At 46.3% G+C, this 13,858-nt stretch overlaps 1 protein-coding gene across 4 annotated transcripts in view; it reads right to left on the bottom strand.

The window, feature by feature from the left end:
• CLIP2 (CAP-Gly domain containing linker protein 2) overlaps positions 1-13,858 on the bottom strand; it is a 400,768-nt gene that overhangs the window by 252,866 nt on the left and 134,044 nt on the right. The window contains exon 1 of one of the 4 annotated variants that reach the window (XM_069226903.1): positions 134-398. The exons of 2 other annotated variants lie outside the window; for them this stretch is intronic. In XM_069226903.1, coding sequence (XP_069083004.1) covers positions 134-197 — 64 coding nt within the window. In that variant the 5' untranslated portion in view covers positions 198-398. Of the gene's footprint in view, positions 1-133; positions 399-13,858 lie in introns of those variants that run through there. One more of the 4 variants, XM_069226901.1, reaches the window with a different exon arrangement.

Here is a 13,858-nt window from a genome sequence, read left to right as displayed (position 1 = left end):
AATGGTGTTCTAAGGTAAATAGGTAGAATTAGACGAAAGTGGAACCTTGTACAAAAGCAATGTTGATTGCAAAAAGGAAGTACACATAATATAATCGCCACACTGCAGATACTCAGCACTGACAAGAACTTACCAAGGGTGAGCTTGACTTTCCCAACACTGAGCATTTTCGACATATGAGCCGTCGCCCTTTCCATGGTCTTTTCATTGCCTTTGGATCTAAGGGGCTGAGGGGCTAAACGTGCTCCAGGGAGCAGCCTGAGAGCACACTACCGGCTCGCCATCGTGGAGCAGCCAGGGCCCCTCTGCGCGCCGCTGCTACCGTCCCAGATGAAAGGAGGCCGGCAGCAGCGCACATTCCCGCTGCCACATCACTCGACGCTCGGCTCCTCCAAATTAACTTCATATGAACCTCGCCCCTCCTCTGCCCCCCTCACTTCCTCTTCCCTAGTCCTCTCTCCATGGTAACGGCAACCGCTGCTTTACGCTGGCAGTGCCCTCGGCGTGCGCGGTGCGCATCTGGGCAAGGTCCCTTCTCGCGTAGCGCCCGGCACGCCCTGAGCTGGAGCTAAACGCTCCCAGGTCGCTCTAAATCGCTTTCCTCTCACGGGAGCCGAGAAAGCTCACACTGCAACAGATGCCTCTGTTTTAATAAGGCGTCCAGCGGCTTTCCTTGGTGGCATCTGACCTCTCGCCCCGAAGTCTCCGAGTAGACAGCAGGGCATGTCCAATGTTGGACCATGAAGGCTGAGCCATGGTAGGGTTTTTACGACAGTAAATCATTATGTAAAAATTAATTGGATCTGGAATGACATTCCTGTATCCATCATGGACCAGTAGGGTCGTGGCTTGGTCAGTAACACAGGAGGGGTGGGGGAGAGGGGGATTGGGGGAGGTGAGCTTTAGATTTTCCTAAAATCAGGCTGGTATATAATGTTTGAGTTAAATACATTACACAACAAGCAGGGTGCATCAAGCAATCAAATATTTGTAAAGCGCAACTGCTCTCCCGGGGGGGGTCTCTAGGCGCTGATGGGGGGACGCAGGTCAGTCAAAGAGCCAGGTCTTGAGGTCCTTCCTGAACTGAGCCAGCGAGGGGGACTGCTGGAGGTGAAGCGCAGCGTGTTTCAGGTCTGCGCTGAGAGGTAGGAGAAGGATCTTCTTTTACAGCCATGTTTTTCCGGATCCTAGGGATGGTGGTGAGGGCTAGTTGAGCAGAGCGGAGTTGCCTGCCTGGGGGGGTGCGTACAAGAAGAGGCAGTGGTTGAGGTATGCAGGTCCAATGGTGTGAAGGGCCTTGTAAGCGTGTGGCTAGGGTTTGAAAGTGATGCGTTTGTTGACATGGAGCCAGTGTAGGTCTCTCAGGTGGGCAGAAATGTGGTTGTGGGGGGGGATGTCCAGGATGAGTCTGGCCGCGGCATTCTGTATTCCCTGAGTCTTGTTTGGAGTTTCTTGTTGATGCCAGCATTGAGTGCGTTGCCGTAGTTGAGTTAATTGCTGACGAGTGCATAGGTGACTGTTCTTCTCCTGTTGATGGAGGTCCACTTGAAAATCTTCCGGACCTGGCAGAATGTGTGGAAGCACGAGGATGAGCAGCATTGACTTGGCGTACCATAGACAACAAGGAGTCGAGAATGATGCTGAGGTTGCGTGCATGCTCGGTGCGGTGGGAGATAGGGTAGTTCCGAGGGCATTGGAGGGGCAGTGAAAAGTGAGAGGAATGTGAAGTGGTAGGGGTACCAAGTGAGGGAAAACACAATATTTTGTAAAATTACCAATATTTATGACGACTTTAAAAACTGAGAGGGAGCGAGTGTGTGTGAGTTTTTGTCTGAATGTATTCTAAAATTCCTGGTGAAATCTGGTAGACATCTCACTATTACCCGACTGAAAGCATACGTACCCAACTATTTATCAGAAAATTCCTTTATTAGGGAGATGTAGCACTCTACACCACTACCCCCAGATGCTACACCCCTGTGGACCGGCCCAAGTCTACTCCATTTACAAAAGAGATTAAGACTCACCTTTTCATCAGTCATTAATAGTCCACTTATGCTTTTAGTACTGACCTGCCCCTCCAATCACACAGACTGTGTCTTTGCTGTGGACCCTGTACAGCCCTCCGCTCTTTACCATACATGCCAACATTTTCAAACTAGGAAGCTGGAGATTTTGAAAAATAACTCGGGGAAAGTTTTTCCCTCACTGGCTTATATTGCAGCAAAGACAATTTTGGGCGGGAGAAACCTAAAATAAAGTTATTTTGTCATACAAAATCGTGAGTCTCCCGCCTGAATCGGGCCTATTGGAATGTATGCTTTACAGCTAGGCTTCCTCTATATATGTTTATACCACACACACACACAAACACACATATATATATATATTGAGAGCAATTGCATTTAAATGGGTCTAGTGAGGATACCCTGACATTATATGTTCCCTCCTCCCATCATCATGGGCAACACTAGGATTGATACTGAAAGAGGGCAGCCGGCCTGGCCTAGCCTGCAAGAAAGCAATAACTGCCCTGAACTCTACAGACTACAGAACCGGACTGTTGCTACTTCCCAGGGAGAGAGGGGAAAGCCGAGGGAAGGTGGCAAGTGCCTGGCTTGCTTTCCACTCCGCCACAACTGCAACAGCGAAATAATGCATATTCATCCAGGGGCACCGGACAAATTGTAATTGTATTTATATAGCGCTTACTGCCGCTGGCGAGGCATCAAAGCACTTTTCGGCGAGTAGCACGCTACTCTGGAACCCAAGAGGAATTAGTGGTGGATTAGTATGGCAGAACCACTGTCAAAATGTGGGAAGGGGCCAGGAGATTCTGGTCCCTCACATCTACACAGCGGCATTGGGCTAAAAGGGGAGGGCTAAAGATTGTGGTGACCTCCCTGTGCCACTGGGGGTGGCTGTCAGAGGTTATATTAAGCTCCTGTGATTATTTATAACTAATGCGTTAACTAAGCTCTGACTTTTACCATTAAATACAGAGACGGTATCTGCATCTGAGCACCCACCTCAAACTTACTGCCATACTCTCAGTGAGGTGGCAAGAGTGCCATGGACCGTAATACAAGCAAAGCACATAAGTGTGGTACAGTCCTCCCCTGGCACCCCTCTTCCCCACCAACTCAACTCATAATGGGTACCCCCAGTGAACCCTTGAAAACAACTTTCTCTTGGGCCCCCATTGTGTGCATGCTGGTCTTTTCGTCCGCCACGGGCTATATTATGACAAAGTAATACACAAGGGTGGTGAACCTATTCTCACACACGAGAGAAGGGAGAGTGACTTGTGAAGATGAAACCCAATAAGGGACAGTCCTGGTTCACTACCATGCGTTGTCAGCTGCCTCACCACTGTGCCATCAGCATTATCCTTGCATGCAATACTAACAAACAGAGCAGCTATTTAATCGCCTTCCGGAAAAATGCTAAAGTGCTTTGCGGGCGCTCATGAGAGGTATGAAAGTGGCACAAAATGCATCAATACAACAGAAGTAATAATACCAGCCCTTGTGCAGCACACAAAGCAAGAGAAAAACTCATAGAAAATTCATGATGCCAGTCCTTAATTTGTGCTAGTGCTTGCAGATGTTGGGCACCGCCACATCTTTTTTTTTTTAGATTTGGACTTATTTTTCATTATTAGACTTTGACCTAAGGAAAAAGAGAGAAAGGCAGACAAGGGAGAAAGAAGGTGGAAAAGAAAGATAGGAAACCAGTAACAAAGAGAGAAAGAAGGGATGAAAACGAACCTGCAAAAATTCCCAACAGGAAGTGAGGTTGGTGGAACAAGGAGTAATGAGGTGGAATTAAGGCTAGCCTGGCTTGTTATCTGGCAGCCCTTGCATTCCGTTGGACTGGTGATGGGCTCCTTAGAATGCATTTGGGCTCTTGCACTTATTTATTTTTCTGACAAATTAAACAGGGAGTCTAATTCAAAGTAAGATATCGAGAACTCAGGTAAAACGACCCACATACCAGCATTACAACTGCCAGGGACACAGAAATGTACGCAGTTCTACCTCGAGACAATTAAGATCAGCAGCACAGGTTTTGTTGCTGCGAAACTCACATTTCTTAATGAAAACAACTTTTACCTGCTTGACGGGGGTTTGAAATCGACCCGCACATTTTTGATTCTGTGCCAGTGTAATTTATCACCATGCCTGCAGCCCAAGACATGGAAAAAGGATGCAGAAACACCATAAATGAAAGAGCTGTGACTGTAGCCCGGACAACGAAGCAAACCACGGCAGCTAACTTAAGTTAGCAATATACAAGCTTTTGGGTCTTGTTTCTTACAGTGCTGCTGCCAAGCAGATCTACTGCCAACTATACGCACAGAGTAGGCATTGAGTCTGCCTCTTTCAACCACAGGCTTTCTTCAACCAGCCTCTTTCAGCGAATGACTTAAGGCTTTGTCAATCACATCTTGGCTCAGACAAGTGAAGTGGCCATCTCTTCTAATACTGTTGGCAGTTTGGCTGTATCCTTCCCTCTCCACTCGAGTGCTTGCATTGAACTGCCTGAGGGACTACTTTGCAACCAATGAGAGCCACTGTAATGAGCTAATACTTCTTGCCTCAGCACATTAACCCCAGACCTATCAGCTTCGGTAACGCTTGCTGTAATGGTAGTTCAGCAGAGGAGTGGGCACCTGCCCAGTGAGAATACCACAAGTACAAGAATACGAGCTATTCAGCTGGCCAACTGATGCTAGCCATTAGGGCGAGGGAATGGCTTGTGCTGCCCGCCATTAATTTCACAGAACGTGGCAGGTGGCAGGGATTCTCAGATGAGGTGCGCATGGGAAAAAACCCTGCAGAAGAACCTGGGAGAGTGTGCAGAGAATAATAATGTGATTCCTAATGTAGAGGTTTATACTGCACCACTATCATTTCAAAACCCCGTCTGAGTAGCAAGTGAAACTATTGTCCAATCTAATAGTACTTAAATTACCAAGCTCGTAAGGGATACACAGCAAAGTGTTTTTGCGGTCGCAAACTCTGTGGTTCACAAAATCACAGGGTTTGTGACTGGAAAATCCTGTTTTCATATATACCAAGCTCATTTTGCAATTCGAATACGTTTTGGCTTTGTTAATTCTTGTTTTGTTTTGAGATGTTATTTGTAAAACAATTACTGAGGAAATTTCTGGGCCCTCGTCAATCTAAAAAATAAAAATTTGCTAAAAAGGAAAACAATTGGTCTCAAAAAGAACACATTACCAAATTAATCCTCGACACCAAAGGGAACTACTTTGTCAGTGAATGTACTCCTTGTGAAAGGGAAGAATGCAGTAACTGACAATAAAATTAGCCAATGGCTGAAGTGGGCTGACACACTGCTTCATGCAGTATGCTGTAGTGTGAATGACACATTGATAGACCAATGGATGAGGTGCGCAGGCTGAAAGCCCTTGTGAGTATATATAATTTTATTGAAATCAATAGGTCGTGGCCAACACCAGGCATAACAATACACATAAAAGTAGTTGGAGATGAAGCAGTTTATAAAGTTTCAGAATACTGGTGCTGTCAAAACCACAACTATGAAGAGCAGACTGGAAGGTAGGATGCTGGTGCCCTGCAGTCCGTTGGAAGGAATCATTCTTAAGTGCCTGACACAGCGGAAGAGAGCAGCATGTCATAGGGTACGCTTTTAAATGACAGATGCGATGTGGCATCCACCAGAAGAAAAAAACAAATACTGACACAGACTCTCATGTCACCGGTGGCAGGTCCTTTTTGTAGCACCAAGAGGAAAGGCCTTTGGAAGAGAACAAGATAGTGCTGGAAGTTGCAAAAGACTCTACTTAAAAAACAAGCTTTACCCACCAAAGGCCTACCTATCCCTTCTATCTCTAAACCAGCAGGATGCACTGGAAAATATCTTCCAGTTTTATTTTTTTTCCTAAACACCTTTTAATCTATGCCATTAAGACTGCTCTTACGTCACCTCATACAGTCACTGCCTACCAGTAGAGTTGCACAAACGAACAGATGCAACTCACCTTCCAGAGATTGCCTCGTTCTTCGCTCCCAAAACACAGGCAGGACCTGACCAAGCTTTCCATTAATCCCTGTGGGTGATCACAATTCCAGTACAAATATCTCTGGCTACCTGACTATGAAAAACAGGTTAATTGCAAGGGTTTAATCTCTGGCTGTGCCCCTCAATAGCATCAGATTTGTGGTTCCCAGAGGTGATCTAACGAGGCAAGTGTGTAGGTTTCAAGATGCACTCTATAGCTTGGCAGACATCCATGCTCACAGGCAGCTTCATGCTGTTTGTCACACACTTTCATTTAGTGATTCTTCGCATGCGGACTGTTCTGGTGGACACATCCTCCGTTATTATTTTAAGGAACCGCCTAATCAAAATAACCAAAATTCATAATGCTCATTCTGGATGCTTCTATGAATGACACCGCTTGGGTTTGTTCAGAACTGATTGGTGCAGCTCACTTACAAGTCAGTAAAAATCCAATCCGGTCTGTACCCCGGTCCATTGCTCCATGACAACGGAGAGCATCCGGAGAGACGCAGCTGGAGCAGTCACTCCCTGGCCTAAGTTACAGGGTCTACTTATAATTAATGAGTTAGAACATGTGCACTGAGATAAACGTACAGGGACAATCGTTCCCCATGTAAAATGTTAGTTTTGAAAACTGTCAGCACCTCCTGTGGTTTTACGGCTCAGGTTCCAAGAGACTATGAAACCAGGTTCCAGTCTCTAAGGGGGCATCGGTCTGCCCACCCTGGTTCCTATGATAGTTCTCCTCTCCTACGCCATCCACCCAGGAAGGGCTCTGCAGAGTCTGGGCAGGAGAGGTCCCTTTACACTGTCCAGGACACTCAGCCTTGCTCCACGCTAAGGGGCTTAACACTGCCAATGTGCTGCATATGCTGGGTGTCCATTTCAGCAGAAACCAACATGTTCTATTGGGTATATACAGGGCCACTGGAATTATGCAGCTCTGGTGCTTTCTGTATAATAATGGATTTGCTGCATTTGCCGTACATTCCATCACCTGCTGCATGATCTGCAGATTTCAGCAAAAAATATTTTTAGCTGAAACGGATCAAAAGTTACTAAAAACGCAGCAACACGTCCTGTTGTGCAATGGACGGCCCTTCTCAAAGATTGACTGACCACCTTTCTGCTGTTTATTTCTGTATTTGGGTGACAAAGTGGTAATAATGAGGTTATAGCTTTGCGCAGAAATTGGTAACATTTTACAAAATACCAAAATAATGTGGTAATAAGGTAATACTGATACAACATGTGGCATATTATGCCACATAAATTACCTTTTCTTGCAGCATAATTTAGTGAACCCTGCCACATGATTCCCGCCAAAGTCTGTGAATGCCTATGAGGCTCTACCCCTCCAGAAAGAGTGGAATTTCCCCATATGTTAGGAGAATTTACACTATCCATCTGAAGAGTATAACCTGTGGCCTATGTCACTACCTGAGCAGGTATGGACTTAACCTCAGGAGCAGGTCTGCTGCTACAGCCTCTAAAAAGATATCTAAGCTACAGGATAGCTCTGCTGTCTTAGACACGAGATTTTGAGATATGTGTAGCTTTACATTTCCCACCCAACCACTTCATATTGCATTTTTAGGGCCAGATGTATCATTATCCCGGTTTGCATTTCCTAAATAGCGATTTTTAAGAAATCACTATTTAAGAAATGCAAAATGGGATGTAGAACAATTGCGAGTCAGTAATACTGATTTCTTAAAAGTCGCAATCGCTATTACCAAATCGCAATTAGGGAATGCGCCTCCATTCATCCCTATGGGCCTGTAGGTGCGAATGGTTTTGTATTTCAGAATTTGCGAATTCCAGTTAGGAATTCACAAATTAGGTCATGCAAATCCCAGGGTGCTGGGGGCCTAAGGCCCCCTTTGATGCACCCCAAAAAAACATCATTGGACATGTGAAGCGCACACATGCCACAGGGGCATGTGTGCGCTACATGTCATTTTTAAAAATGCATTTTTAGTGCATTTTTAAAATTGCACATGGTTACCACCAATTTGGATTTGGTGGTAATTGCATTTCCTAAATGCCCAATTCACATTTAGGAAATGCATGATACATTTGCTTTGGAAATCGCAAACAGGAATTCCCTATTTGCGATTTCCTATTTAGAGAATCGCAATTTGCGATTCCCTAAATGGAGTCGCAATTTCAGGGAATCGCTATTTTAGCGTTTCCTTGAAATTGCACTGCGAATGCCTTTGATAAATCTTGAAAGGCATTTTTGCATTAGCAAAAGATCAAATTTTGTGATTCATACCGATTGTGAATGCAAAAAGCTTTGATACATTTAGCCCTTAGTCACACTGTACACCACATCAATATTATACAAAGAGAATGTGCAAACTTGGAGCAGGGTGGAAAGGAAATAGAAGGCAGGCGTAATTAAGTTATTCCAAAATGATAGGAAAAAAAGGAAATATCTAATTGTAAAACCAGGCTATTGTAACTGCTGGAAAAATCTGGAAAAAGCATTTTGCTGCATTTTTTTTACAACTTACTGTTCCTCGCCGATGGGCTCACTTACTTCAGTCATTTACTCAGAGAAATTCTAGGCAGCAGTTTCTGCATTACCACTTTGAAAGTTTTCCAATTGCCACTGATGTCTCTCCTGAACTTAGAGGTCCAAATTTCATGTATTTTGCCTACTTTAACAGTTTTAAGTATACCTTTGTACTTCCCAAGCCCGTTAGTCCATCCCAGCTCTTATAAGGAATGCCCGATGAATACATTAGGAGCATGACATCTTCCCAAATCACATCTCAAGTGCAAGATGCAGCCGCGGCTGGTGTCTGGGAAGGGTGGCGGCACAGGTGGAGGACAGGGTTGGCGGGGGACACAAACCAAAATGGTAAGAAAAAAGGTACCTGCTGCATCGCCGCTCCCAGCCTGGCTTGCGGCCAATCCAAACGCTGCAGGAGAGCAGCGTCAGGATTGGCCTGAGTGCCCTCGATTTGCGCTCCCAGGCAGACACAGCCCGCCAACACAGCTGGGGTGGGAAACAGCTCGGTGGGCATATGGGTTTGGTTGTCCTGAGACAGCCAAACCCACATGCGCACTGACACCAGTGCCTCTACTCCTCCTCCCTGCCTGTCATCCCCCATGGCCCAGCTCCCTTGAAAAATAAACCCAGAATAAACATGGATTATTATCGTTTTATTTTTCAGGTTTTGCAGCTGCTACTGCTGGTGGGGGGGCGATGCTCCTCCATAGTGGAGGAGCCGCCGCTGCCCTGATGTGAGATTGCTTGGAATTAAACTGTGACCATTAATATATACCAGCATGTTTGTAACACGGACTGCCCTGTTCAGATGCACTTACATGATTCCTTTAGTACTATTCGAGGAATTTCCTTATCCTGTCATTACTGGTACTGGGTCAAAGGCAGAGTTCAGGTTCATGGCTGACGGGGCATTATTGTTTCAGGTATTAGGTAGACCCAGTGAATGATTATCACAGTAATTGTATACCCGTGTGAAGGGTCCTGGGGAAACACATTAGAGGCTAATGTAAAACCCTGTGCGGTGGTGAAATGAGTGTCAAATGTGAGGGACAAAGGGAATTAAGAGTTTAGATAGAGGATTGGCTTAAGAAACACAATACTTGTTTTGCTGTGCAAGAATGGACACTTGACGCAAATATATACACTCCCAAGATGAGCTCACCACCCCTTCAGGCTTTCAAAGTAGGTTGCACCCATTTGTTAAGGGGGGGGTGTCCTAGGGAAGTGTTGGAGGAGACGTAGGGCACTAAGCTTCTTTATTAAGAAGATGAAGGAGTCTGTTTTTAAGCGGAAGGGTTTCAGTTAATGTTGAGTTAAGGAGTGACCTCTAGATAAAGACTTAGGAGATTGCAGTGTCTTCCAATGTTTTAAGTGCTCAAGGCTCACATGTTGGATTTAAAGGTAGTTAAAAGCTGATGCTGGAGAGGATGACAAGTTGATTTGTAGTGAAGATATATTTTATACCTATATAAGTTTGAAACGTTGTGGGGTCATGAGTGCTACATTAGCACGTCAACTGCCCTAGTGTGGGAGGTGATCTGCTACACATAACACTAGGCCAAGTGAATGCTCATGAATTCATGAAATGACAGAACATAAATGGAAAGAAAATTATTCACAAAACAAATAAGCATTTGCAATGCAATGGGTCTCGTGTTTGCTTGAGTTAGAGCTATTGACGTCGTACATTCCTAACTGAATTTTTCTTGCCACATAAATTGAAAATGAAAAGTAAAACAGTTGACACAAGCAAATCAATTCAAAGTGCCACTGCTGCCGTAAACGCGAAGGAGAGACACAAAAGAACAAGCATTTACAATGCATCGGGTCTCGCGTTTGCTCATGTTAGAGCTGATCACGTTGTAAACTCCTAACCCGACTTTTCACCTATCGGGCAAAAGTGCATTTATGTACATAACCCGAAAAAGTAAAATCTAGTATGTAAAGCGCTCGACTTCTGCCAAGCGAGATTGGGCTCGTAAATTAGAGAAAAAAAGTCCACGAGCCCGATGGAAAACAGCGAGCCTCGCATGTTTTCTGTACTTGGTCGCTGCGCTGGAGGAGGGCTAGCCACCGGAAAAGGCATGCCATATGCGTGCCTTCGACTAATGAAAGCAAGCAGATTTTATTAGGGAAGCCCACCAACCAATAAAAAACACTGACGTGAAGTTGACAGGGCTCCGAGCCCTTTTCTAAATACAAAAGAGTCTCGCTGCCAAACGCATGCGCAAGCGCATGCAACGCAGACTCGACCCTAAAAAAGAAGTGCGCTCACAATCAAACGTATCGGCAGACGTGCAATTATCCATGTAACAGGGTCGGTCGCCAAGGCAGTAACAAAACTGCCCCAAGGAGGGTCAAACATAAAGCATTTACCAATGTCATCAAAGGAATTTTGAAAGGCAAGCCCACAAATGAGAAAAAGTGATGGGCATGAGATGGGCGTGGTTAAAAGCCCAAATAGATACTAGCACGTCAGAAAAGCAGCGTTTGCGCACTGTTATGCTCGAACTAAAAAGTAGGGGTGGGACCAATTAACATTGCACAGGCAGGTGTTTTGGCATATTTTACTTCCACATCCATCCTGTTTATTTTTTTGCTGAAAGAAATATATTTTTCGATTCTCCAGGCTAATATGGAAACCTGGATAACAGTGTTCTCAGGACTACATCAACACCCTAAGAACAGATTAACTGGAAAAAGGAATTTTGCTGAAAAATCAATGTGTTGTATTACTTTAGTTTATGGAATAAGGGTAGGAGAACTAGATTGTCAAAAGTGTATGTCTTAATAGTGTTCAGTGCTGTATACATAAGGAGATGACATGATGAAATGGCTTGGGGGGGGTGGGGGGAGCATGGCCGCAGAAGCCAAGATGTCGGACGCATTTTAATAATGCTCCCGGACCTCCTCCAATATCCACTGCCAACCTGCTGCCAATGCTGGACAAAACATAAATTAGCCCCAGTGTCCAGTGGCTTTGTGCCCTCAAAGCAGCAGCGACAACTGCTGAATTGCCAGCCAGCCACTAGAGGATTTTCGAGTGGGACTGCCAACTCACCAGACAACGTGGCACCCGGTTGGCCGCTGTGTGTGGCGAGCAGCTGGCGGAGGAGCTGACAGGCCCAGACAGAGGAGCCGAAGATTCACCGCATAAGGGACGCAGGTGAGTGGTAGAGGGCAGAGTGGGGGAGCGCTCCCTGAGACCCAGAGGTCAGGTGGTGGGGCTGCGGTCTCGCCTCCTCCTTTGCTTCAGGGGCTGGGTGCAGCCTATCGAGTCCCTCCGAGGGCTGCAGGGAACCGAGGCAACAGAGGTGGCAGCCACCATCAAAAAGATGCCGTCAGTTGCTTGTGATGCCCCACTTCTCCCTCATCGAGGGGGTGGGTGGGCTGGGGAGTCAGCTGCTCTTGGAGCCTGTGTTTCGTGCCACTTTCGGGTCCCATCTACTAAAGGTCCCCTTGCTCATCAGGACTTTGCTGGGGGCATTGGGTGGCTTTGCCCCCCCCCCAAAGGTGAGGCAACTGGGGTGGAGGACTCTGCACATCGGTGGGTGGTCCCCTCCACAAAACCAACAGTGTCGGTGTGTGGGACCCCAGCTGCTTGTGCTGCCTCCTCGGCCTCTGTGAGCTAAGCGGGTTGGGGAGAGCTCAGTGACCACCTTCGCTTAAAGGAACATCTGCAGGGAGTACTCTATTGCCTCTCACCACTAGCCCCACCCTCTTCAACACCACGCGTTGGTGGGATGGCCTGCTCGGAACCGTGACCCACCTCACCATTAAGAGAAGAGCACCGCAGCTGATGAAGCCATAGTAGCCTCAGCTGCTCACTGACCCACGGCCTGGTCCATCCAAGGTCGACGTGGAGAAGGATAAGGCATCTCCAATGCATGCTCAAATTAAAATTGATAGCTATACCACTAGCTCATTGAAGCTCGCAAAGCAACATGATGAGACCCCCCAAAAGTCAAAACCACTGACCACTGCAGAGGTCGTGTGAATTCTGCAAGCTATCCAGACATCATGAAAGGCAGTCGAAACGAAAACAGTGGGGGTGAACAGGTCACCGAGGTGGAGGGGAGGGTTTCCACCTTAGAGGACAGTGTGTTCAACCTTATAGGGAAGGTGAATACACTGATCTCCACTACAGGCATACTAGAAGTCAGGGTAGAAGATGCCAAGAACCCATCTAGAAGCAACGATCTCCGATTTGTAGGGTTCCAGGAAAGTGTTGAAACTCCCCACACACACAGACCTTCATAAAGAACTGCATAAAGTTGTGTGTCCCAGAGGAAGCCCTCTCTCAATGGTTCATTGTGGAGCAAGCGCATCAGGCCCTTCTGCGCCTCCATGATACCAAGAATCCTAAACTATCGGAATCGAGGCAGCATCCTGCAAGCAGCTTGCACACAATGGAAATTGTCCTTCCAATCACGCCACATTATGATCTTCCTCAATTACACACAGACAATCCAGAAACAACGTAAATGTTTGACGCGGTTGAAAAGAATCTGGACGCATCCTTGCAATATATGCTGATTTACCCAGCGAAGCTGAAAGACATCGACGAATTCCACTCCTACTTTTATGAAACCTCTGAGGAGGCTTGGAAATGGGCAGCAGGAACACGAGAACTCTAATTCAATGACCCTCTGGGTTTGACCAATGAGGTGCCCCCTCGACCAATGGCCAAAATCCTGGAAGGGATGTAGACTGAGTAAGTTCTCCCCTGAATCCTTTCATATCGAGCATGGTCATTCCCCAACAAGAGGGACAATCCATTGCAACCTACTGGCACTCTACACGGCTCAAGAATCCCCACATGCTGTCACCACGGGTGGGGATGGTTCCCCACAGTGATAGATACTTTGGCCACAGCAGGTCCACAGAGAAGCTCTGAGACTGGGGCTTAGAATAATGATTACAAACCTATATTCTAATTCACCTACCAGCCCTACACGACAAATCGTCCTGAGGCAATAGGTATATGATCCTGCACGGCAGGAGGTACACCTCTAATACCCCGAAATGTACTACGTTGTATTATTTGGGTATTTCAAGGTGACAGATATACTTCTATGTTGGAAGTGTGGGGCATGGGACTATTGTTGTTGAGGGGGGATTGAACTGTTTCAAGCTTTTATTTGTTTCAATCTGTTGCACCAAGTTATCTTCACATACACCCCTGACAATACACTACAGGCCTTAGCACCGATCCACAAAGGATGAGCCACGCTTCCACACAACACGCACCCATCATTAAACTCAAAATAAGAGTGGAGCTCG

The sequence above is a fragment of the Pleurodeles waltl genome, chromosome 3_2 (assembly GCF_031143425.1).
Source record: "Pleurodeles waltl isolate 20211129_DDA chromosome 3_2, aPleWal1.hap1.20221129, whole genome shotgun sequence".
In the NCBI taxonomy this organism is placed as follows: Eukaryota; Metazoa; Chordata; class Amphibia; order Caudata; family Salamandridae; genus Pleurodeles; species Pleurodeles waltl.
The sequence above is the reverse complement of the archived record's forward strand: the minus strand, read 5'-3'. Positions and strand labels throughout refer to the sequence as shown.